Below are 27,933 nucleotides of genomic sequence, written 5' to 3'. Positions count from 1 at the left end.
CTGGATGAGCTAAACAGAAGCATTTTTGAACATTTTCAGACTTCTGTGAGACTTCCTCATGACGTCACTTATCATATGACATCGAGTGATGGAGAATCATTCTCTGATCAATACAAAATTTAGCTTGTTTCTCTATTATTCATGGAGATATCTTGGAACATGTGTTTTGTTGCACTTGGCATTTGACTGATCACCTCTAAAAGTTAATTATCTGAAGTAAGTCCCAAGAAATACTCAAACAATGTAGCAAACACACTTCTTTAATACAGGGGGTTATTAACATTAATATCAGACCACAAATAGTGTAGCATCATGTGTATAATAATAACTTTAAGTGGAAATTATAGTGTTTTATTGTTGTGTATTTTCTGTATGAGATAGAGTTTAAATAACCCATAGAGACAGGTGAACAGAATAAATTTCCCCTCCTGAGAAGTTCAGCGGATGTCCACGCTCATCATTTCTATTACCAATAATTGTCAATAACTCGGTAACGGTCCTGACACCATATTCTCATTCAAAGCTGTACAAAATACTAGAACCATTTCCACTCTGCCTTCTGCTGCTGATCCGGGTCGATGGACTGAAACAGGCAGAAGCAAATATTGTTGTGGTGCAGAGCTGGGTCCTGTTACCACAGTGTCCTGTTGTTCCCATATGGGGAGTCATGTTGATACTGCTTCAGACTGAAAGGTGTGTGGGTGGCAGCAGCACTGTCTCTAAAAAGGAAGCTTCTGTAAAACTGAACTGCAACAGCGAAAACACTTCATAGATGTGACCAGATCATGTTTTCCATCAACATTAATGAGGTTATGTTGTGAAATCACATATTTTGGCAGGTTGCAACTACTTTGATAATGAGTATCAGCATAATGTTCACAGATTGTTGTTTGTTTCAGCCAAACCAACATGACACCTTGTAATATTCACCTGCCATATCTACAGTGTCTATGGAACCTTTTAATAGTGATATTTAGGCCCCTACTAAACTGGGTTAATTCAGACAAAAGGTTCACATTAACTCCGTCTTTATTTATCATCAATGCAGGGCACAGTTTGTATGTGTTTTACAAGCATTCAACCGTTTGTGTGCCTTTTTAAAGATGTAGGTCTGCAACTACCAATTGTTTTCATTACTGATCACTTTGCCAATCCATCTATCCATAAAAGAAAAAAAGGTATAGACAAATACCTATTAATATTTCCCAGAACCTCAGGTGGTGTCTTTGAATTCTACCCAAAGATCAAAGCAAAGACATTATTTAAGCTCTACAATGGTGACTTTTAAAAAAAAAATTCTTTAACTTTATCTTTACTTTAAATGACTAATCCATTACCACTCTGTTGTAATGTATGTGTCTGGGATTTTGTAATGTTTGTAACGGTGTTTATTTTTTATTATTTCTGTGTATGTTGTACAAACAAACCTAACATCGTTTTTACTTGGTCCTCCAATAATGTGATTGGGAGACAGGCAGCTCTATTTATTTTTGCAGCTCAACAACCAATCATTAGATGATCAGTAATTTATGTGTTCAGACACTTTTACACTAACTTGTAAGTCTAGTTATTATTATCATTGTTACAATGTCATGAACCTGTTTGTTCCTAATATTTTATTTAACCTGTGGAAGCTCAAAACCAGTCAATGCATCATCACAGTGACTTGCCTTGCTAGCTGTGTCGTGTGTACTGTGCACTCAGTTGAGTTGAGTTTTCTTTGTTTTAAAATCCACACGTCCTCCTCTTTTTTTTCTGTTCAGCTGGGACAACGTACATCTTCGGCAAAGGAGGAGGCCTCATTACATTCAGGTGGCCGGCCAATGAGAGACCGAGCACCAGGACCGACAGGCTGACTGTCGGATTCAGCAGCTCCCTGAAAGACGGCATCCTGGTTCGGATTGACAGCGCTCCTGGTCTGGGGGATTATCTCATGCTGCACATAGTAAGTTCTCACACATTCTGCTTGTATCATTTGTGTCTGGCACTCTCACCTTTCCTTTGTTTTATTTTCCAACGTCTGTCCTGTTACTGTTTGGTGCACCTAGTGTGTGTGCAGGGGGGGGTCAAGTGACTCCATGCCCTGCAAGGCATTTGCTGTGTTAAACTGAGAAGATGGAGTGTCAGCCATTCTAAACAGCAGCAGAGAAAAGTGGTGATGTGATGATGCCTTTTAAGACCAGTGTGAAGCCTAGCTGCTGGGTTCTGAACTAGTTGCAGGCGGGAGAGTGATTTTGGGCTTATGCCAGAGAGAAGGGAGTTACAGTAGTCAAGTCTAGAGAAGAGTGTATGAATTACTATTTGCAAGTCTGGGTGTGAAAGTACGGGTTTCATTTTGGAGATAGTTCTGATTTGTAGGAAGCAGGACTGGACTACTTTACGCAAGGCTACGTTCAATCTGAGTGATGGGGTTAGGTGGATTGAGTGGTATTATTTCTGACTTTGAGTTGTTGAGTTGCAAGTAGTTTTGCGCCATCCATATCCGTGTGTCATCTGCATAGCAGTGGAAGGAGACGTTGTGACATTGAATGATTTAGCCAAAACATTTGATAAAAATGAAAGTTTAGAGATCGGCCTAAAATTGTTAAGAACAGAGGGATCAAGGTTAGGTTTCTTTAAAGAGGTTGGACTGCAGCATGTTTATAAATGGAAGGAAATATTTCCTCTGTTAGGGATCTATCAAGAATCATTAAAATACTGGGCCCAACTGTGTCAATAACCTCTTTAAGAAATTTAGTGGGAATGATATCAAGGCTGCATGTAGTTGGTTTCATGTGGGTTATGATTACTAATAAAAACAAAATCTATTACCTTAAATAAAATTCCGGGATTAGTGTAATTCATTAAAATGTTAGAAAAGAAGGATGCTTTTGCGTCTTTAACTGCTGTTTGGTAGGTTATCATTTCAGCTTTCCAGATGTCATAGGATACATGTCAACCAGTTTTTTCCATTTTCTTTCCTTTCTCCTACAGTCTCTTATGCTTCGGTGGTTTCATTTAGCCAGGGCGGGGGTGCATTCTTGGATTTTTTTTTATCACAGTATAGGGCTACAGAGTCCAGGACTGTCTGGCAGGTGTGATAAAAAGGGAAGCCAGCTCCTCTGTGTTGAAATTTGTATTAGAAGCAGTTAAAGAGGCAGAAGTAAAAAGCTCACAAAACGTACTAACACATTTAGGATAAAAAATGCGTCAGTGAACAGGTGCATCATGATTGAAAGGTAAATGGGATAAAACCACATTAAATAAATCTGCTTTGTGGTCAGACACACAGATATCCTTAATTTCAATGTTCTTAGGGCTGAGACCGTTAAAAAGGACAAGATCAAGAGTGTGACCCTTTGAATGAGTGAGGTTAAATGATTCCACTGTCACTATAAAATCTGTAATAAAACTCTAAGGACAGCAGACCTGTATGTTAAAATCGCCCAAGATGAGGATAAAAGCTCCGCAAACTCTTCAATAAAAACACTGTCAGGCTTGGACGGTCTATGGATATTAAAATTAGTGCTGGGTTTTTGAAAAATGGGATTACATAAAAAAATGATATATGAAATTTTATAGCAACAGCTGTTGCTGTTTATTTATTGTTGACTTTTAGCAAGCAAGGCATCTCCTCCTCCTCTGCCTGACAGCCAGGGTTGATGGAGGTGTGTAAAATCAGGAGGAGTTGCTTCAATAACAGGACTGTAGTGTCCTTGGGAAAGCCAAGTTTCTGTGATGATAACAAAAGTCTAAATTATTAAAAGTTAATCATGACATATTAAGGGATGTGATATTTAAAAGACCAAATTGGTGGAACTAAAAGAGGGGGGTAAAAGATGTTGTCAAGGTACTTGAAATTGTTATGAATTGCACCAGAGGGCTGTGATTGTGAGTGTGCTGCAGGGGGTCTGTGAGGGGTAATGATGGTGATTATAAGAGTTGAAGGGAGTGTATTAATAGAGATCAGATTTTGTTTTATATCAAAGTCCCTTTGGCAGCTAGCAGAGATTATTACGGGAATTTTTGATTTATCTGTTTGGTCCAAGTCCAGAAGAAAAGTTACCTATATTCAATGTGGATCTAATCAGATAGGGACAGGGACCTGATGGACATCTGGTCATTTCCGGTCACTACAGTTGAGAGGTGGCATGATCTTGTAATTCCATGTGGTGTGTTCAAGCAGATGAGTCCATTTGCCAAATTAGCAGACAGCATCCGAGCTCCCGCTCTGTTTGGATGAAGACCATCTGGACCAAAAAGTTCCACCCGTTTCCAGGAATTCAAATTGTCCACGAGAGGCACACCACGAGCATCACAGGCAAAGGACAGCCAGGTGTTCAGGCTAATCAGTCTGCTGAAACGCCCCAATCCCCGGCCATGTGTGGGAATCGGTCCAGAGATGAGGATCTTACGTTTTAGGGAACTGAGGATATTAAACAGGTGGACAAAGTCCCGTTTTAAGAGTTCAGATTGCTGCTTGGGAATGTCATTTGTGATGACATGAACGATAACTCTGGGGTGGGATTTTATTACTTCTGGAACTTTGTTTTTGATATCACACACTTTGGCACCGGGGAAACAGAGAGTAAGACCCTTGCATTTCTAAATAGGGAGTCACCGATTATCAAAGTCGTGGGAGGCTTATGGGGGTGTTGCGAAGGAGTGTCATTTGCAACAGCCTGGTATTTTGTACCTGGGTCCCCACTGACTGTTTTCCCCGACTCCGCGAGGGAGCTGCATCACCAGGGCCTAAGCCAGGAGCACCGCTGCCAGAGGAGGAGCTTGACCTGCAGCCGGTAGCGTCTCTGCTCGCGGTAGAGCTGGAGCCAGGGTGCAGTTGGCAGAGTAGCCCCCCTCCTAAGGTGGATGGTGTAGTATGGATCTGGCCTCAGGTGCGGAGGTGAAGGAGAGAAGACGTCCACCGGGCGGCGATGCACTAGCAGCAAGTCTTGCGTGGTTACGGGGGACTGACAGGCCAAAGGGGGGAATTCCTGAAAATCCAGGAGGTCAAATTTATTTTCGAGTTGGATTTCCAGATGCTGTTTTGAGCTGCAAACCCGCCGGCTGCTGTGCTTACTCCTGCACACCACCGACCAACCTTCAGTGGGCTCAACACGCGGAGTAGAGCTGGCTGAGGCCTTGGGTTTAATCCCCAAGACGATCCAGTGATCAGTAGCCTGATCAGGGTCGGCCCCCAGAGGTTTAGGGGGGCTGCCCTGCTCTGTCTGGACAGAGCAGGACCATGGAATGGTGGTGTTCTTATCCGCTGGTACTGGAGCTGAGCAGTCGTGGGAGCGGGCTGAGCTGGTCAAGTCCCTTGCATGCTTAAAGTGAAATTCTAAAAGAGCTATTGGCGGGTAGCCTGTACAAGCCAATGCATGTACAGTTGGCTATGTTCAGATCTAAATAGATTAAATAATCATCATAAACTCCAGATTAGGTTAGGAGTACAGGGTTACCATGACAACGTAGCCCAGTGAGAAGTTATTCACCGTCATGACCCTCAAAACCTGAAGTTACCTGGATAATCACAAATCTTGGTTTGTACCAATGGTCCCTGAAGACAAATAATAATAAAACATAACACCCCAGATATTTGTAAATATTGCCCAAATTTATGAATACTAATGCAGCAGGAATATAGGCGTTAAGGGATAATCGAGCAAACCTTTAAGCTACAGGCCAATTAATTTATACTTGCAGTTGTTTTTCTTCTTCTTGTCCAATAGACATGAACACATTTATTTTTTCAAAGTGTGTTACTTATTCAACAGAAAAAGTAAAACAGACTCTCAGTATAAATAATTCATGAGGGTGTCTATGCTGCGCTTACACTGCCTAAAGTAAGCAGGACTTTGAAGAGATGTGATTGTGCGTCTGTGCCTTGGAGTTGGTTCTGAGCAGAGGGAAAACAAATACACTTAAGTGAATGTGATGTTTTTCTTTCTATTAGTGCGTTTTTATTTATCATCTGTGGCCTGTTACTGTCGTGCAGTGATTTGCAGCTTCGGTTTGGTCCTTTTGCCTTCACAGTCCAGTCGCAGCTCTACACCTACAGTATATTCAGTTAGTTAGGGTTCTTTAGAAATGGTCCAGTATTGATTTAGAAAAAACTGCAGCAGATTAAACAAAAAATCGGTTCGGGTTGAGCTTTGCTGGTCTGCTGCTCGTCCAGATTTGCAAACTGGACCTATAAATTATTCTGGCCCTGAGATTAAAAAAGTGACCTCTCATGTATTTAAAACATTTATACCAACATCTTGTTTGGGACATATAGGATGGATCATTTTGAGATGTTGTGCTGTTCAGTGCTCACACTGATAGAACACTTTTCTTTGGTGCCAGGACATAATTTATTTCAAACGGAATTCACCCTTGTGCTGGCACTGCCTGAGGGGCAAATTTAATAGAATTCAACTTTGACATGATCTGTGTTCAAGTAAAAAAACAATTCATGACATATTTTAAAACTTCAAAAAAAGGAAGAAAGAGCTTGAAATAAGACGTTTTGTAACACAAATATAATATGACTGACCAAACACATCAGTTATAAACACCCTGCTAATTCCAGAGAAATGTGTTAATTAATCAATACTTTTATACATACATTTCTGTATGAATACAGATTGTACACAACAGTCCAGTTCAGCTTGTTGCACATTCTTTTGATGCCTTTGCTGGCATCTAACTAGATGATGACCTCTGGTGTTCTATGTGATGATCTGTGTTGAATAATAAAATAATGACACCCTGCCGGTTCTTCAACCAGGGAAAGTGATATGAATATTAATGGGCCAGTGTGTCTGACTGGGAAGTTAACATGTAAATTGGATCTTGCTTGTTCCAGCAATGAGGCCTCAAACACACTGACTGTGTCCTTGCATTATGTTGATGTTGTTGTTTCCATGGAGGAATAGCTTATACAGTCAGCATCTCCAGCTCCTCTTATTCAGTTGTCTAAACGCAATCACAGCCAATATGTAGAGATGTGAAATATGCTGGGTGCAGCAGTTATTAAGTATTATTTCACAAGAAAAAAAAACTATAAAATATAGCGTGAGGGATAAGGAAATCATCCCCTCGACTAAGCTAGTTTAAAAACCAAAAAATAAACGTTTTATTTAGGGAGCCCTGTACTAATCACTTTGTGTTTGAGATCTGGGGTCTGGGGGTGTGTTTTGTAGAGTTGCACATGTTAGAATGTGGCCACAGGACTCAAGCAGATGCAGATTGCCTTATTAGGATGAACCAAGTGGTCAAGGAACAGAGAAGGCAGTGGGTGTTAGCCATTAAGTTTGGCTTTTCTTTGGAATATCTTCAGAACTGTGTTACACGTGTTTTTGTGACCACTCGCAGTTGGGCATTTTCATTTTTCCATCGTTCTCAGAGAACACATATCAAATTGTGTGTCAAATTTATGTCTAGGATGATTACTAGTGATGAGAAATAAATGACCCTACACCCCAAAACCTTACACATATGTTTCACTGTTTAAAATAAACAATTGTGTTTTGCCATTTCAGCAACAAGGGAAAATTGGAGTGACGTTCAACATTGGCACTGTGGATATCAGTGTGCAAGAAAGCAGTACCCCGGTGAATGATGGGAAGTATCATGTTGTCCGTTTTACCAGGAATGGTGGGAATGCTACGCTGCAGGTGGACAACTGGTCCATCAATGAACACTTTCCAACAGGTATAACACTAATTCATCAAACTAATCTAAAACTAAGCACCTAAGTAAATATATACAAAAGAGTGTCAGTTAATGGTGAAAACTAAATTATAATGATTACTATCAACAAGATTTGATATGGCAACGGGATCATGTCATTATGAGTTAGTTGAGAAGGTCACTGGACAGGATATGCATCCACAACATAATTCAAATGTTTTTGTCCTTATCTTGTATTTAACTTGTGCATGAGCATCTACTTTGCGTGAGCACCTGATGGAGTATATCTGTCAGTGGCCCAAACTCTGTTGTACAGTCACTCTTCTTTTTCTGTGCTATGAGACACGTTACTCATAGCAGGGAAGTCATTATTCAAAATAGCCTGCTATACATACAATTTCATACAACAAATTCTTCACTGTAATCAGCAAAAATAAGTATATTGTCCAATTGTGGCTTAAAAAATAAAAAGGAAGCAAATAACTGAGCTTTTATCAAGATCAAATGTTTTAACTAGAATTGGACCAGTGGACTAGACTGGTATATCAAATGTTGCATCTAGGTGTCTCACTTGAGACAGCAAATGCTCCCAAGTGAAACATTATGAGACTTAGAACGAATCAATGAGAGCATAGAGACTGCAGTCCACTTGTTGGCAGTAATGCCCCTTTAAGCTGACTGCCAATGTGTTTAGAGAGTGAATTGGCACTGCAATGATGCATTGTGATTTAATTCTCACAACGACCATTCAACTGAAATGTTGCTGTGTTGGCACAGTTACATTTTTCTCTGGGACTAAGTCAGCCATGTCTCCTCTCGTCCGCGCCACAATATCAAGGAACTTTCTCCACTGTGCGCCTCTTCTCCCCTCCCTCTGATGAAATATGATCTCCCTGATGATGCCAACCTCAGTCAGTAATTGGCATCAGACCCTATTGACGTTCTTGGTCTCTTTATAAACAAACTACACAATATATAATATAAATCATATTGTCATATTACTCATTTGGCACTGTCAGCACAGGTTGTTGATGTAGGCTCCTTTTTAAGTTGGCATAAAATCTCATAATGAGACATTTTTAGCAACAAACTCAGGGACAGAAAAAGCTGTTGGGTCTGGGTTGGGCTTAGTTGGTTTTCTCTTGGGCTTGGGCAGGTTCTGACAGGAAACATTCAGCCTGATCGTGCTCGACTCCAAACTACTGTGATGTCCACTGAAGCATTTCACTTCTCCTCCAGCCTGATGTGTCATTCTGAGAACAGGATGATAGGAAAGATCTCTGAGACTCACCGTGTCTCTTCTCACTTTAGATTCTGTGATCAAATGTATTTGGAGAACAGACATACTAGTTGGGGATTTCTCCTGGTGAAAGATTGTGTAGTGTGTGACCTACTGTCGTCAGTCTGAACTCACAATGACTGATGCTTCAGACCTTTACAGAGAATCTAAATTTACAAATGTTGCAGTCTAGAGTAAATAGTTGTTTCTCAATAGTTACTATAGTTTTTTTTATAAGATACCTTACCTACCAATAAACAACATGACCTTCCAGAGGTGTCGAAGGGCAATGTAACAGCTTTGCCTGTAGATACCTGCTGTCAATACATAAATAAACTGGATCTTCCTCAGTGATCACTGTGTCATCCACAAAACACTGTCAAAAGTGGAAACAACTGCAAAGGTGATGACAGAAAACAATGATGTTTGTGCTATAGCACAATTGTGCAATATTAGGTCTGTAACACAGGCAGAATTGCAAAGATATTATCCAGTGACTGATTGGCTTGAAGAACATCAGTCAATCATGGTGATGACAGTATTGTGATTGGAAAGATTTGAAAGTGTGGGTTAGTTGAAGTGATGGAGAGAACTAGATCGTAAGTATAAAGCAAACGTTAAACACACAGAGGAACATGCAGAACTTGAGGGAAGAGATCGTCCTTTAATAAGTAATAATTGTGATAGATAGATTTCCTTAACACATGGGATAATCTTAAATCCTCATTGTAATAAAATGAGTCTTGTGAAACTGGCAGGATGGAGCTGCTGAAAACCCTGCAACCGCTGCTCATAGACTTTAAATGACTTAATTTTAACACACATCAGCCAGTGTCTCAATACTGTTGGATTATCATCGTGGTTCAAGGACATGCCCTCCTGTTTCCCCCTCTTTTCTTCTGTCTACACTCTCTTTCCCACTGACACTGGGAGGGGTCTGTGCTGTGTCAGCATGATGGAAATATGACTGTAGTAAACTAGCGACAGTGTTTTCATTTAATCGCGTGGGATTAGATGGCAAAGTCTCAGTGAGCTTCTTATCAGCCTCCCTCACACACACAGCGCTGAGCCACAACTCCCCAAAGGTTTAATATGTCTTCAAGATTGTGTCTGATAGTGGTAATTGTATTTGTCCTTTTGGGGTATTGGGTGGTGCAGTAAATCCCTGCTCACTGTGCAGGGTCTTTATGCCCAAGTGAAATGTTACTCAGTCTTCCCTACAGTTTTCGTTTACTATCTCTATTTATATCCTTGTTTTATGTTCTCTACCATCACTCTTCCTTCCTATCACTCTGTAAAAACAAATTAGAAAGACCCATTTCATATAAATTTTCGACTTTTCAATTGCTGTCCCACAATTCTTTATTTTCCATTAACAAGGCCTCGTGGAAACTTTACCTGAAGTTTCATCAATCCAATCTCAAGCCTATAAGCAAGGTCAGGTCCTCTAGAGAAGTAAAGTTTTGACATCGGCTTCTCAACTCCAGACCTCTAGTGACCAAAATATTACATCTTAAAAGACATGTTGCTGAGCCAGCAAATGAAACTTCTTTAAAAAAAGCATCACTGTAGTCTTCAATGCTAGAGGAGTAACAAAAAAGCACTGCTGATGCTCCAACAGACTGTTTAAGAAGAAGCCAAATGTGTGAATAGGCAGTATTCACACATTTGAATAGTATAGAGAGACCATGCCAACATCCAACCATGGTTGCCACATGCTCACTTTAATCTGAGCTAACGTGTCCACCGCCAGTCTTTTTTTTTTACATGAAGACAGTCAGACCGTTTCAGCTGCAGTTGTGCCATGCAGTCTCTCAAAGAAAAACGTATCTCTTACTCTTATGTCTGTTTACCTGTCTCCCGAAATCTGTGGCGGGTCTTCCTGCACGCCACCCTAGGAAAATATTCCAGCACACATACACACACTGCAGCATCTGTTAGAAATCAAGAGAGATTCTGATTCTAAAATTGACTTTACTTTCGCATCAAACTTCAACTGGTCCTCCACCTGCTGCAGCGATTTTCTTTTCATAGGTAAATGACCAATTCCCTGTTTAAGGCACTGCTGTTAGTACACACTTATCGAACATATCATCAGTCAGGTCCATGAATGCATATGCTGTCCAGTGACATGTAACTTACGTTATACCCTCATGTGAGGGGCATTGTATGGTGACATGTCCTTTTATGCCTCTGCCATATCATGATAATCAAGGCCCAGAAAAATGTGGTTGATGATTAACTCTTGTGTTGCATGCAAACTACAGTACAATAGCAAATCCTTTTGTCTGATAGTTTTTTTATATTGTGTTATTTTCTTTTTACATTTTTATAAACGTTCAGCTCAGGGATCCTTCTTCCCCTGATCTTTTAAATGAAATTTGCCTAAAGATCCATACTGTAACTAAAGCAAGCTTATTAAAAAAAATAATCCTCAGATAAAATTGTTTAAACATTTTGTAAATGTTAGAGGGGAAAGTGACATGGTGACATAATTCTGATGATCAATAAATGTTTTTATAAATTTCTTCTTAAACTTTGAAGGGAACAGCGACATTGAACGCTATCAAATGGCCAATAAGAAAATTCCTTTCAAATACGCCAGACCAGTAGAAGAGTGGCTACAAGAGAAAGGTAATTTCAAACAAATATGTATTTTTATTTATGTGTTACGATACTGGTATAATGTTGAAAATATCATCTGCACTTATATAATGTTTGATTTGAGTTGTTTTGTGATGCTCACTTCAACACAGAAGATGCCACATCGATGGAACTTATGACTTCTTCATACAAACAAAATACTATTAAACTTAGTTTAATTGTTTAAATGGAAATGGGAATCCTGTGGGCGGATATTTACATATCTAACTAAGATACTAAATAAGTGTAAATCCATGAATGAATAAATTGTAAAATAACATCATTATGTAATAGAAATGAATCCATTTTAAAAACAAATTGAGAAGAAATCTCTCACAGAGTCGGACTCTTATTGTGTAAGTGCAACAACCAGTGCAAGGTGGTAGGTCCTGGCTACACACTGTGTGGGCATCTTAACACTAAGCTGCCAACATGGTTCACGTATATCCAAGAACGCCAAGTGCACAAAGGCTAAATGTGTGGTTTTATAATTGAAACATCTGAGCCAATCACAGTGAAGTATGACATCACTGATTCATTGAGTTATCACATATACGTAATTGCTGATGATGTGACAAAACAGAAATACACGAAACAACTGTTACAACAGGCTACTGAGTTGTAACTAAGCATCCTGGTATGACCACAGGTACATATGTTATTTTGTAGCAGCCTGGTGATTTAATCACAGTTAATACTGTGGACTGGATGTCACAGCACTTTGGCACTTCTTAGCTTTACCATTGTATCTGTCCTGCCATCTTTACATAGCTGTGGACAATGGACACTGTAATAATCGCCCATATGAGTCAGCAAGCCAATGCAGAATGCTTTAATCAAATTAAGTAACATTTTATATGCATATTTACATGCATCTTCCACACAGACAGAGAAAATTAGTTCAAAGTTCAGAAAAATACTGCTGCAGAGCACTGCTGCCTCTGGTTGTTGTGCCACCATGAAAATAAAGCCTATTAGTCTTGTTGCAAATGAACTGTGTAACTACAAAAAGGTATATTCAAATTGTATTTCCTCAGTTGAATACATATTACATGTGGATTTCTCCTGTAGGGCGGCAGTTGACAATTTTCAACACTCAAGCATCAGTCGCAATTGGAGGTAGTGACCGCGGCCGGCCCTTTCAGGGTCAACTGTCTGGCCTTTACTATAATGGCCTCAAGGTGTTGAACATGGCTGCTGAGGGTAACCCTAACATCAAGATCAACGGCAGCGTGAGGTTGGTAGGTGATGTGCCCAGTGGGGCAGGCTCAGCCAGGACCACGGCCGTGCCCCCAGAGATGTCCACAACCTTCATTGAGACAACTACCATGATGTCAACCACGACCACACGGAAACACAGGTCCTCCTCAACTGTACAGGTATTGGCAAACGTTCATATTATAACTTTGCAAAAAGGGATCAGACATATGACAGGAGACATTCTCAGTATGCTTGAAGTTGACTTTGACCAATGAACAGCAATCAGCCATGTGTGTTGTTGCTATTGTTGCCTTCACGTGGAGCTCTTGTTTACAAAATGGAAAGTCATATACATGTCGCTTGGCATTCAAGAGGTAAACTCAAGCACCATTAGGCAAAGCCAGTAGACGCTATTCTGCTAACGTTATTGTTAGTATCTGGAAGTCACAGAGGTGTCACAAGAGAACTATGACGAAAACAAGAAATATGACAACATTTATAAAATATTTCTTCAAGGATCAAAAGCTGAAGGATCGTGTGAGGGACTTGTTTTAACCCAAAGTCTTATTCAACAGCCGGCAACCATTGAGTCACTCTAGCTCCTGATTCTTCAAACAGTTTCCCTCTGTTGTCCAGAAGATGATTCAGCTGCTTGACATGTTGCTCTGCTGTTAATAGCAAACACCTCCCAAAGTCCTGTGTCTGTCAGTAATGTTATAGGATGCTGCCTGTCCTTGGAATAAACAGATGGATTATATTCATCTACTGAGAATTCAATGAGAGGAAGCAACAAAACAATTGAGACAATTTATGAAAGCATGCAGGCAGCACAAAGACATTCAAAAAGTAAGCTAATGTATCTGTGAGGTGCTGTGAATTTGTAGGCAACATTAATATTGGTTTCCGTCTGCTCTCTTCAGTGTTTCTAATAAAAAGTTTAGACAAAACGACAAAACCACAAGTCAAGCGTCACCTACAGATACTTTTGACAGATAGTTATAGAGTACCTTCCTCTTATATGACCCCATTAAGGTCATGTGATATCATATGAGCCATCTCCATGGCAACTGAACAAACCCATATAAACTAAGGGGAACAGTTAAGAGAAAAAAAGTGAACCTTGAGTTAAGATCTTTTTGTCACACAATTGTTTCCAAGGTCAAAGTCCTTCTCACCTTCTAACTTCCCTTGTACATTTCCCCTCGTCTCTCTGTGTCTCCTTTTTTTTTGCTCTTTGTGTTTGGGTATCTTTGCTGCGGCTGTGACCTCTTGACGACCTATGTTGTGGCCGCGAAGCACCCATCAGATGACATAGTGTCATCCGCAGAGTGTTCGAGCGATGACGAAGACCTGGAGGAGTGCGAAACTAGCCATGCAGGTGGGCTAGGTTAGTTTGCATTTGCTTGCTTTCTTTGTGCTTTCACTCATCTCTGCACCAGAGGATGAAGACATCCTCATAAGCATCAAACCCCCATGGTTAGACAAAGTGTAACTTCATCAAAACAGCCAGTGTGGTAATCGTAAGCATTGGTAAGAAAGCTGCACTGTACCTTAACTAATCCAAGGAAAGCTGGATGATTGAATGCAAGGTGCAAATTCAAATAACAGTCCAGTTAATATGTTGCTAGTTGAGTAAGTAACAGAGAAGGTAATTAATTAATATCATGAGCTACACTTGCACATGGGGTCTTCCAAAGTAGTTAACATGGTCACCAGTGCACATACAGATTTTGTCTGCTAAGAGGAATAATGAGGGTTAGCACATGTCATCATTAAAGTGCAAAATCTGAATGATGGTGAACCATGTTCTCTGCACTGATGCTGCAACACGTGTTTGAGTCCATTCACTGCTCTGCAAACGTTCATCTTTAAAATAACACACATTTGACAGTGTCTTTAAAAATCTAAAATCCTTTTCAGCTAAATATTCAGCGTGTTGTCTCGACCACATTGATACATTTTTACTTTTCATTTTCATTTGTGTTTTTTTTTCCATATTAAGAGGCTTGTGTTGGTACATGTAATAGAGAACAGATATCATTGAATTTCTGTGTACAAGCTTCCTTTCTTTTCGGGTCATACTTTTGCTTTTTTAGGTGTACTTGTTATTCTGTCTTTTTTGTATCAAAATATTTGAGGAAAATTCTAAAACGTTCCAGAATTATGATACCTCAAACAATTTGAAAGAATTTGGGAATTTCCATATTTTAGTAAATTTTATTACAGTAGGAAACAGCAAACAGCCATGTTGTCACTTCCATACTGAATAATAATAATTAAAAAAAGATATGTTCTTTCTTTCTACATGTTTTACTTTGAAAGCCCGTTTTAAAACAAACAAACATAGTTTTAAGAAAAAAAAATTATTTGATTGCTCTCGTAAGTTTTTTACATAAAATCCACCTGGGTAGTTTAACTCAACCATGCACCAAGTGTCAAGATTTTGTCAGTCTCTCTAGTAATATGTCAAATCACAATTAAAACAGTAAAGGACACAGATTTAATATCATATAAAATTATAAGAGTACATTCTATTTCTCAGACATTTAGCTCAGGAATATTTTTCTTTTAATTTGATTGATCTGTGTTAACAAAGCTAGATGGAATAAGTGTGAGGGAATGCCCCTCCATGACACTCCACAGGTAAAGAAGAATGTTTGCTTTATTTTAGGGATCAATGTCAGATTGTTATTTCCCTGAAAGTATTCGTCTCAATTCTTAATCATAACATTTTGACCCCTACTGGCTGAGAGTCTTAGTGCTGTTTGCTCGGTTCTCATTGACGAAGGCCATTCCCAAATTTTTTCAAAGCGCTCAAAGGTTGTGGTGTCGACGGATTCAAAGCTGTGCTGTGTAGCCTGAGATTCACACTGGGATTTGTGAAGAAAGACAAAGACAGGGCCCCAGTCATCCAGTCATGTGTTTACACAGAAATTCACACCATTCTAACACCTAACATCACGTTGACGTTGACAGTGGCATGCTTTGATTTCAAGTTTCCTTTGTTCTTTTTGGGAGTCACTGCTATATCCTGTTTAGGTTTTCTATTTCTCTCTCTTTTTTTTTTTGAGACATGATTGCCGTCTATTCGCCACTCATCCAGAAACACATTTGTGTATTTTGGCCTCATCATGTGTGGCATGATGTTTTGGTGGGTGTTATCTGTTTCCACATATACTCTGGAGTACCATGTGGCTTTGTACCATGCAGCTTTTAATAATAACATCTTTTTTTTCCAAAGCAAATAAAAACGCAAAAAAATGTTTTCTTGCCATCAACGTTTTTTGTCTGGAACATGAAAACGTCCTAAATGACAAACAGCTATAGATGAAAAGTGATGTCCGCTCCTAATTCTTTAATCCCTCCCTAACTTACTCTCTTTTACTTCATTTGAACATATTCCAATGTGGATGGCAAAAAAAGATTATTTTTGCCACAAATTCTTGTCTTTCCACTTAAATTTTCATTGGTACTATGATTTTGTGAACTCTTAAGATCACTTTCTTAAGGGTCACTTCTTTGCATGCTGTTTGAGGCTTGACACCACCTAGTCACCCCTGCACACCCCCACCCCCTAACATTTAGACAAACGTGGTTGCTTTGTCTGTGCTCGTGTTTAAGTTGGAAATATTTTTTTTCCTTTTTCTTTTTTTTTTGGGCGGTCGTAGCGTCATCGAATGTCTTGGAATGTTGTCTCACCCACACTTTCTTTATTTAGTCCGTGTGGCTGTCGTCTGTTTGGAGAAGTTATCAAGTGATTCTGTGCTCTGTTGTGAATCTGTCGTCTTCTCTCAATTTATTTCATAAGATGGCACTGAACCCTAAACTGTTTGAATGATGAACAAGTATACTGGTTCAAATTCATACAACATGACCTCAGTAGAGAAACACCCCATGGCCAATAACAAACACATGCTCAAACAGTCACTGACAAATATAACAAACCTATTTAATAAGATACTGTTTTAAAATGCAGTTTCAAATAAAACATATTCACAAATCCTAACATTATGTCTGCACTAAACCTGATAAATTATAAAAGCGTGTCTACAATTCCCTTTCGATGATTTCTCTAAAAGAACGGAAATGCTTTAAAAAGCAGGAGCAAAAATGTTCGATCCCAAAAGTGTGCATCTTCAGGTAATGCCTGAAACTACAGTTTAACCTTTTCACTTCATTTTTTAGCAACAATAATTGTGATAACAAACAATTTTTGTTTGCGCAAAAAAAAATCGGAGCAATAAAAAAAGACACCTACTTTAGACCTATGTTGACAGAAATAAAACCACTGTGCTATGTATAGGGTGCCCTCTTAGTTATAATCAACCTCATCAGTGATTATATTCAGATTATATTTGCTTTTGATGCCCCATTCACCTCGAATAAAATTTAAATATTCCCAGCCAATACGTGAAGACAATATTTTCAGTAAGACCAAAACAACAGAGAGGTAACACTACAGCCACACACTCATAGTGAGGACCCTGCAGTGAATTATCACTGAGCTTCCCTCGGCTCCCCTAGAGGCAGACACTAACAGACACTGGAGCGTTAGCAGTTAAAGAGCCAGGTAGTTCTGTCAGGAGTATGCACTGAGACCAAACACTGAGATAAAATAGACTGAATATTGGTTTTCTATATCAGGCGGACCACAAACACAACGCTAAATTAATAATAATGCAACATAATGACTGATTGTGATAAGGTGCACACACAGTGGATCAGTATTATGACCTTATTACCATGATAAGGCCATGAAATACAGTTAGATAGCTTAGACATTTATTACAGCTTCTCTGCCAATGTCATTACAAAATAAAGTGTTTCGTTATCAGTGGCACAGTCACTCTAACTCAGTCTTGAGTCCCGTAGCATCCAAGACATTGTGTTACCTCATGTAAATATCAGTCACCAATGAGTTCATTACAGTGAGGAACATCGACCTACTAATTCCACAAATGTCTGTCTGTCTGTATGAGGAACACACTCGTTCTGTTGCTGCTGTGCTTTACAATGAGCTGAACTACAGAGCTTGGGTCTAAAGATTGCTTAACAGACCGATGAAATAGCTTACATGTATCGTATGAAAAAATAACAGCAGCTTCTAACTTCACTCTGCAACATAGACTGTATACAAAAAGTTCAGCAAACAACGACAAGCATAGAGACAATAAAAAGGTTTATTTGAGGAGGACTCAGTAATGACAAGAAATGATTCTGAAGTAGCTACCACAGGACAAGCAAACAGCCCATTCCTACAGGCCTGCCCTACAGTACCTGTTTGGTAGTGAAGGGCCTACTTTGCATATAAATACAGTACAGTATATGAATACAGACCACTTACCTTGAACCAGCAACATTGACAACGATGACAAACGAGTCATTCATGAACAGACAACTGAAAGCACCTTTATCAATAGCAAGTGGTTTTCTTAGTAGTTCATTAATCAATCATTTAATTACCCACTTAATAGCAATAGAATCTGTCTTGGACACAAATTGTGTTGGTGAACCGGTTCTATTAATAAATCACAAGTGAGACATCCACAAGTACTGACCATTCCCTAAAACCCACCACAAGGTTTTTAATACATTTCCTGCCTACTGTTCCATCACTAGACTCTACTCGTTTTCACTTGAGCATAGAGGTGTCAGACATGTGCCATCTTATGGAATTCCTCTCTGATTCTCATTTCTACCTACGTGGAAAAAACACATGTAGGTTGCATTTGACAAAATATTTAAATTATATGTCAAAGGACACTATAGAAGTTTAAGCTGGTATCCATAATATTCTTCAATGAATGTTTATGTATCTTTCTAAATTGTGTAGTAATCCTTAAACTAAACCACTGAACAAACCGCGAGTGCTGATTGTCCCAGAGGAGTGCTGCTGCTCTGATACTGGTTTACTGTTCTTCTGATGGTACATCCTTGCAGTGTTTCCATGCCCTCTGCATGTGCTTTATATATTTTCTATGTTGTAAAAATGCCATTATATAATGACATCATCATGACCTGTCTAAAGTCTTGGTCGTGTTTAATCCTATTGTATGCAGACGTACCTGCATAAAGAGCTTTAGATCTTTCCATAATGTCCTATTTTGACTTCTTTGTGACTTTTTCATGACACCAACATATGGGACAGGGAATGATTTACTGATCATATAATCATATAATGATAAAGGCTTTAGATTGCCTCCCTAGATCTATGTTTGCAGAGATACACTTTATGGACAAAAGTATTGGGACACACCTCTTAACCATCAAATTCAGGGGTTTCATTCAGTTACATTGCCATTGGTTGGACTGGGCCCCTTAGTTCCAGTGAAGGGAGATTTTAATGCTTCAGCTTACAAAGACATTTTGGACAATTCGATGCTTCCAACTTTGTGGGAACAGATTGGGGAAGGCCCTTTTCTGTTCCAGCATGCCTGTACTCAGTGCACAAGGCAAGGTCCATAAAAGCATGGTTGGGTGAGTTTCCTGAGTGGCCCGCACAGAGCCCTGAACTCAACCCCATCAAACACATTTGGGAGGAACTAGAACGGAGATTGCGAGCTATGTCCTCATGTCCAACATCAGTGTCTGACCTCACAAATAATCTTCTGGATGAATGGGCAAAAATCCCACTAACATTCCCCAAAATCTTGTAGAAAGCCTTCCCAGAAGAGTGGAAGCTGTTATTGCTGCAAAGGGGCGACCAACTCCATATTAATGCCTATGGATTTAGAATGGGATGTCATAAAAGCAGCTGTAGGTGTAATGTGTAGGAGTCCCAATACCTTTGTCCATATAGTGTATCTTGAAGAATGTGTTGTTAGACCATGTTATTTTTTTTGTCCTTGTACTTTGACCTCTAACTGATTAGCTCCAAAACCTAATCTGTAGATACCCTCCACAGTAACATTCCCACCAAGTTTGGTAATAATCTGTCCCTAAATTGTTAAACTATTTTGTACAAACACACACAGCAGAGTGAAAACAATACCCTACTTCTGGCTACCTCACTTGGTAAAAAGTTGGACCAACTATAAACTGCTATTCAGAAATAGTCATGAACTGACATGTTGCTTCTCACCTTTCATGGTTGGAGGATGGCAGTAATTGAAGCACTACATGTTCAGTGTTTGTATTTCCATGCATCAAATCAACACTCCCATCAGCTCCCTGATTTGGAACCAGGTTCCCTGGTGGGAACAGGTTTTAGCTTTGGCAGGTTCTGATAAACTACAAGCTGCCACGTTTGGAGCACGCCCTCCACTGCTGCACAGTGTTTATGGATATCAGCATTAAGCTTGTCGTTTGACTCTTTAATCCTACTTCGAATCCTGAAGAAACTGCATTCCACATCTAGTACATAACACAGTATTACCAATATATGTTTGTTTTGTGTTTTTTTTCTCTTCAGTTTACCCCACTGCTATGAGTTAATCCTGAGCTGTGTCCCAATTGCATACTGCACTTAAAATTTGACTTGGGTTTTCTGGGTGGGGGGGGGTTTGGGTAAGCAGTGCGTTCACACTGGTACAGTAACAAACTGGATTCACATAACAAGTGCAGTGATAATGGATACTATAGTGTCCAAGTAGAATACTGACCGTAGCTTCACAAAGTTGCAGTTGGACAGCCTGCATGCATGTTGAATCACATGACAGTTCTTGCCAGTTCAAACTTTCACATGACCTCAGTGATCAATTGGTTTTCATAGTATTGGGATTGGGACACAGTGTCCGTCTCCTATTTTTCTAACATCAGTCTGCCTTACCTGCCCTCAGTTTGCTGTGTTGTTTCTTTTCTACTCTCCCTAAATGCAACTTACTTTAAGCATGCATCAACATCCTGCAGTACGACTAAAACGAAACCAAAAATGAATAATGGTAACCCATTCTCAGCCAGTACCGTCTCCCTCTAATGTACACCCAGACTGCACGGCCGGTTCATGTTTAAAGACTAACATTACAGATTTGTCATCCAGAAAGGCATGAGAGAGGAGCCCGTCCTCGAGTCGAGTGCCTCTCTCACCGTGTCTGTTTCCTATTGTGTGCATCTGGTTGTAGTGTGTGCAAAATTTTAAATGGCTTTGTTCTTTCATCTTAACACATATCATTTAGTAGTTTTAACTGGTCATACCTTTTGCATTTATCCAATTGATCGCTGGCATTTTGGTTCTGATTATGGTTTTTGGCTTATTAAGTATGTTTGGTTTGTTTTTTTGTCAATCAGATAATATTCAAATGACAGTGTGGAATATTTTTTGATATAATTTGACTTTGTGATTTGGAACTACTTCAGTGACTAACTTGTGTGTTTTATTCCCTTCAGTATTATTTCTTGGCAAATATTGAATAAAAAAAAAATAGGAAAAGGTCAAACATATGCGCTGTCATCTCAACCACTGGTGTTTTTTTAATTGTAAGCCCAAGCCCACAAATTGGTATATGAAGCAGTTCCAGATCTACTTCTCACATACCTTCCATTTCTTTCAGATTTTTTTAATCTATCTTTACGAAACAAATTAATCTTTGCTGAATAATATTTTGACTGTAAGACAAAAAACAAATGAATTGCATGGCTAAGAAGTTGCAGTTTAGGGTTTGTCAGACTTGTCAGTGTTAGATTTCTTCTGTTCTTTTCTGTAGATGGGCATGTATATTGCTCATTGTTTGTATATCCCCATCCCTTCCTTACAGCCAAAAGCTCTAATGCCGCCCGACCGCTTCGTACTGCCTTTACATGGACATGGCAACTGACTTACACTGTCACCCTCATCACCCTCATTTCCTATGTAGTGTGTTCATAGGTCCCACCCCTTCTTCACCTTCTCCCTTGTCTTTAGAGATATGAAAATATGAAAGTCATCTATCCATTCTACACTAAAGAACAAATGACAATTTAAGCAAAAACTGTAACATGAATAGATTTTAGATAATATTGAAGTCTATTGCAATGGAAAAAAAATGTAGATACACATTTTTTTGTAAAAGGAAATTATTTACCAGGAAAAAGAAAAACACAGAAAAAAAAACAGAATTATGGTGTTTATTTTTTATGTTATGTGGTGTGGATGTATGTGTTGTTGCCTCCCTGTACCGTCATGTTTTAAGATAGAACACACTCTACAATGGATAAAAATGATATTTAACGGTACCAAGTGGCTATCCAACAGTCTTACACAACCTTTCCTTTGTAAATTCTTTTCTTCATGCCTAAATCATGCGGGCAATTTGTTGATGTAAGTTGAAAATCTACAGTACATATGTTTCTCTTCTTGTTTAATTGTTGTTGTTTTTTACTTTGTTTTAAAGATGCAGTTTGTAAATTGTGAGAAGTGGGAGAAAATCTAAATGTTCATTCTCATGTATCTCACACTTAAAGCCAAGTGTGTAATGGACACAGTATAGACTGCTATACAGAAATAAATTTAAGAATTAAACAAACCACTTAATGAATAAATTACTATGGCATTAAATGCACAAAAACTACTTTTGTATCAAAACCCTATTTATTAACTTTCCCATTGAATTTTTTTTTTTTAAATACAGTTAATTCTTTTTTAAACGTATTTATTTCTTTATGTTTATAAAAATGGAAGATTGAATGTTAAAGTCATTATTTAAATAATTACAGAAGTATGTATTTGTAATTATATTTAATGACACATTGATTGATTCATCAAGTCACTTATCTATTTTTTTATTTTGAAGTTGCCCTCAGCCATGGTTGTTACTGTTACTCATCCTGCAAACTAACTCTTCCTCATATTTAAAATCAGCAAAACAAATTCTAACATATGATTCCACTCAATGAAATCCTGTGGTACAATTACAGGATTTTCCGATATTTCAAACTGCATCTGCGATCAAGCTGTGAACACTGACAACTGAATCTTACATTGTGTTTTATTGTTTGAAATTATAGAATAAAATGGCATTTGTTTTATCTACAGATTTGTGTGCTTGTGAATGTATGTGTTGTCTTTGTGTGATAATATGTTAGTTAAATATTCCTTTTGTTGGCATGGAGTTTGAAATGTGCATCAAAGATTCAGTATGCACATGCTTGATGGCAGTAGATATTTTTCTTGTCAATGTTAAAATGAATGTTCACTCCAATGGCACCTCCGTGATAAGTCAATCAAACGTTTCACTTCAACATGGGTTTCAGTGTCTTTTAATCCTTGTGTCACGTTGGAAACAAGAGTTGCACCCAGCTGGCACTGAACCATGCTGTGGTCAAAGAAAACACACTATTTGCACATTCAACACTTAATACAGGATCTGCAAAGACTGAGGAGAAAAATGGATCACTGCTAAATGGAATCAAACAAATATGCAGTGTTACAGTGCAACTTAATTACAGTGTTAAAATGTTGGTCTTTTCAAGACTTTTTGTTGTTGCTGATTTATAAAGCCACGATTGAAGGTATTAGTCCATTCTGACCACTTTGTAGCAGCCACGCCTGATGAGCCATCATGTGGTTTTCATAGAAGACAATGATCAATCATTATTTAGCATGAAGTCAATCTATATATTAGAAGTAATTAGCTTTGCCACAGTGACCACATGAAGCAAGAGTACTGAGTAATTCAGTTCATTTAGTTTACGCGCTGCTGTAATTTAATTAAGTTACAAATACCAACGCACCAATTGGGTGGACAATTGCTATTTGTTAGAAGTTACCAACAATGCACTGTACATACAATGCAGGCTTCCATTTTCCACATCACTATTGTGTAATTCCCTTATTTGACCAGGATTGGCTTCTAAAGTAGTTGTGATGTCCAAAACCTGCAATTTAGATGTAATGTGAGCACAAAGAGATTTTCATCAGACTTTGAACTGTCAGGTTGGTTGCTCTGTAGTCGGATCTAAGGAGACCGCCACTGTCGCAGACACATTGGAGAGTTCAGATTCAAGTTTCAATATTTATGATTTCATATTTTTGAACTGAAAAAACATGTAGTATGAAGTAAGTGCAGGTACATATTTCAAATTGATTTTTAAGGTTATTTGATCTTCTAACTGTAAGTCCAGTAGTTCATAAGGAGTGAGCATTCAGGTGACGTACTCTAAACCTAAAGGTAAAGTTATAGTTAAACAGGTTTTTCTTGGTCACAGAGCTGCTCTTAGTGAAAAAAGCCACCGAGGAGAAAGGATGAAACCAGAATATGTGATGACCAGTGTTCCGTTAGCTAGTTCATTGACCTTTCACCATCTGGAATGATGCGTACATGAACTAATATGGCCAGATTCCTGAAATTTGCAGATTTGGAACTGACTTACAATTAAACTATTATGCAGAATTGTGTTTTGTGGTGAATTTTAGGTCATGATTATGAATAATTTGTTTTCATTTCTAAATTCAGATAATTTGCACATGGCTATAAGGGCTGTTGACTCTGTATATAATCATTGGGTGCTTAATTTATTTAATGATGTGCATCCCTTTTTTAAATCAGCCCCAAATGAAATCAGAGATCTGTATCAAGATGCAGGGGTTACCTTATTTTCACATACAATCTGAGGTGAGGTGGCCACACAACCAAAGAACAGCTCTGTGTCTGAGAAATGTTTGTTGAACTATAACTGCAGTGGTCTGACCTGTGGAAAAAACAAAAGGTTTAAGATGATGTGAGAGCCACTGAGAAGTGACACTGCTGAGTCTGTCATTTCTATTATGATATAACTCATATCTGTTTTAACAATACATTGATCTAAATTAGTGGTGTAGATCATTCTTTCAAATGAGAGTTTTTTCTTAATATTAGTCCTTGCTTTTTATTTCATTATTAAATGATGGGAAATAGCATTGACAACACTATCTATTGACTAAACCCACTCTGGACACTTTTTAAACCCTTTGAGTTTAGCTTAAATATTTCCTGTAAATAAGCAACCTACAGCATAATTAACAACCTGCTTCCTGTTTACATACATGTCTAGTGTACATGAATGGTCATGTGATATGACAGGCATGTCATAGTGTAGACAGAGATCATTTCTGATATAGAACACTCTTTTAAATGAAAACATATTGTTGTGAACATATACCAGAGAAAGAATGAGATATAACCAGAGTGAGCCTGTTGACCATAAAGAAAACTTTGCTCTGTCTTTCTGGCTCATCCTCACAGAACTCTTAAACCTTTTGAAATTTATACTAGAAATATGTCACTTTACTTTTGATATATCAAGTCAAAGTTTTTTTGACTTGATTTTAGTTTTAGTCGTTGCCTGTTTTGTTTTTTTGTCCAGATACGTCTAATATTGCATATTTCACAAACCTCCCATGCTGCCTTCTAACCTGTCTGTCTCTAACCTTAGGAGCTGAGTTAGTCATCCCAGTACTTGAGGATCCATTAGCGCAACCCTCTGTAGCTCCTCGTGCACCCTTCATTCCCACACCCTCAACCCACCACCCACTCCTCACCATTATTGAGACCACCAAAGAGTCCCTGTCCAAGGCCACTGAGGCGGGGGTACCTTGCTTGTCGGACCGAGGCAGCGATGATTGTGATGATGATGGCTTGGTGATATCGGGGTATGGCTCTGGGGAAGCATTCAAGTCTAACCTGCCCCCTACTGATGATGAAGATTTTTACTCGACCTTCTCCTTGGTAACAGATAAGACCTTGTCCACGTCAGGCTTTGAAGGTGGCTACAAAGCTCACACACCCAAGACTTTTAGACCTAACAAACCTTCAGTCTCCAGACGCAGTAGGACTACCTCTACCGCCATACTACTAACCGCCGACCAGAGCCGCACCACCGCCACATCTGCCTCCACCGCAACCCTCCACAATGCTCCGGCCAAACAGCCGGCCGGCAAAATGAATAACCGCGAGCTAAAACCCCAGCCCGACCTAGTGTTGCTTCCATTGCCCACATCCTTTGAGGTAGACAGCACCAAGCTGAGGGGCCCATTAATAACCTCCCCAATGTTCCGTAATATACCCACAGCACACCCCACAGAGCCGGGCGTCAGGCGAGTTCCAGGGCCCTCGGAAGTGGTCCGTGAATCTAGCAGCACCACCGGGATGGTCATCGGAATAGTGGCGGCCGCTGCCCTGTGCATCCTCATCCTCCTGTATGCCATGTATAAGTACAGGAACAGGGATGAAGGCTCCTACCAGGTGGACGAGAGCAGGAACTACATAACCAACTCAGCTGTACAAAGCAATGGCGCTGTGATGAAGGACAAACAGCAGAGCTTGAAAGGCAGCAACAAGAAACAGAAAAATAAGGATAAGGAGTATTATGTGTGACTGTGAGACTTTGATGAACACAAGAGAATGAAGGAAGAAAGCACTAAGAGAACATTTACTTATCAGTTTCCTTGTGAGGAGCTATGACAAATGATGGTATTAACATGGAACTTGAATAAACTTATACTGTGCTGAGTAGATGAACTGATGAAATGTACTGTAATATAAAGCACACTTACTATTGTAAGCATAACGACAAGGCTAAATAGCAACTTTAGAGATCTCATACTTCTATCTGGTCAGAGACGTTGTCAGTATAGAAATATTTCACAGCTACACCATTCTCCTAAGTGACTTTTAGAGCTATGTGATCCTTGGCATTAAACAAAAAAAACCTTTTTGTAAAATTCTTAATGGCAAAAGGCTCATAATCTTCTACATTTTCAGCATGTAAGCAACATGTAGTGCTTTAAAACGAGGGGTCAGGCACATGATCACTGTAAAAGTAAAAAAAAGGACTGCTGTACCAGAATATGACAAATTTATATGGTTTATACATAATACAAGTGTGGTGTCTTACTTATTTTTTGCTTCAAGCAAAATGGAAAAAATGACAAAAAGAACAACAAGGAAAAAAACCTGTTTCTGTGTATAAAATGAAACCAAGTGAGTAAATTGCCGTGGGCAGAACTCAGAATCTGTTCTGCTCTGGCATCTGATTCACCACAACTATTCTCATTGTCTGCCGGACAGAGCGACTGTCAGCTCTGTGGAGAGAAGTGGAAAGTTCTGTTGGTAAAAAGCAAGTTATTGTGAGATGCATGCCATCCTACTTCTAAAGTAAAGTACAGTATGGTAAAAGTCCAGTATACAGTGTTCGACTTGGACCACATTCTCTTTAATGCCAAAACACTTTGTCATCAAATCAGAGCTCTCAGCCCAATTCCCCTCTTTCAGAACCCTTCAAACTGCTAACCATGAAAAAAGAAAAAAAAACATCTCTTAAAGAAAAGGTCTATTATTGGTGCACAACCAAGTGGTAGTTTTATCTTTTTGACAAATTGTATGTTGGTTCATTGCCTATATCGTTTTTCTATGGAGGTGTCAGGAGGAAGACAAATGCAGTACTACAACAACTGTTAACAGATGTGTATACAAAAATAAATCTAATGTTGAAAGTGTGAACTCTATCTGCTGTCACAGTCAGCTGTGTCAAAAAAACACAAGAAATTTGTTTACATATTTTATTACACACTAGCTGTTGTACTTTGTAGGTAGGAAATTGTACATATACCATGACAGTTGTAATTTTTTAGTACCTCTATTGTACAGACTGAACATATGGTTTATCAGCGTATTTGACATGATGAAATCTATTAACTGTTACTTTACATGGAGAAAGACTTTAATCAGAATGTGGAGAATCATATTGATATTCATAAAGAATAAAAATGTATTGTTAGCCTAGAGATCTAACCAGAGATGTTTCTAAAGTTGCATGAATATTTAACTACTTGCAGTTGTCCAACAAATACAAGGTGCCCTTCCTTCTGTATTATGGCTTTCTTGTTCTGGGTTCCACTAGTGTCATTTATTTTTGAATAAAGAATAAAGTCAGAGTTATGACAAAGACAGAGAGACAGAGGCTATAATGGATGGGGCTTTACAATTCTTTTTAATAAAAAGCTAAAATGGTGTCTTTTAGGTGTGACTGCTCACCTCAAATCATTGTCTTGTCACTTCTTTATCGCAACATCTTGTTTTGACACATTTTTATCGCCCCTTTCTGTTTCCATTTTAAGCCATTTTCATTAAAAGATGTGAGTGTGAGCCTTTTGTCAGGGATTTACATTTTTATGTTACAATTGTTACATTCCATAACCCTTTTTTCATCAGTTTCATAGCAAATAAAACATTCTTTTTTTCTCATAAATCACAAAGTAGTCC

General features: G+C 38.8%; 1 protein-coding gene across 9 annotated transcripts in view; it reads left to right on the top strand.

Moving 5' to 3' along the window:
• Positions 1-27,618, top strand: part of nrxn3a (neurexin 3a) — a 182,444-nt gene extending 154,826 nt beyond the window's left edge. For 4 of the 9 annotated variants that reach the window (XM_047341757.1, XM_047341759.1, XM_035167611.2 and 1 more), the window contains 6 exons: positions 1,764-1,945; positions 7,506-7,677; positions 11,480-11,569; positions 12,650-12,957; positions 14,075-14,165; positions 25,742-27,618. In XM_047341757.1, coding sequence (XP_047197713.1) covers positions 1,764-1,945; positions 7,506-7,677; positions 11,480-11,569; positions 12,650-12,957; positions 14,075-14,165; positions 25,742-26,046 — 1,148 coding nt within the window. In that variant the 3' untranslated portion in view covers positions 26,047-27,618. Of the gene's footprint in view, positions 1-1,763; positions 1,946-7,505; positions 7,678-11,479; positions 11,570-12,649; positions 12,958-14,074; positions 14,166-21,471; positions 22,014-25,105 lie in introns of all 9 variants that reach the window. The other 5 variants (XM_047341758.1, XM_035167614.2, XR_007033016.1 and 2 more) reach the window with 4 other exon arrangements.
• The last annotated feature ends 315 nt before the right edge of the window (positions 27,619-27,933 follow it).

The sequence above is a fragment of the Hippoglossus stenolepis genome, chromosome 10 (genome assembly GCF_022539355.2).
Source record: "Hippoglossus stenolepis isolate QCI-W04-F060 chromosome 10, HSTE1.2, whole genome shotgun sequence".
Lineage (NCBI taxonomy): Eukaryota > Metazoa > Chordata > Actinopteri > Pleuronectiformes > Pleuronectidae > Hippoglossus > Hippoglossus stenolepis.
Note: the sequence above shows the minus strand (reverse complement) of the source record. Positions and strands in the feature narration are given on the sequence as shown.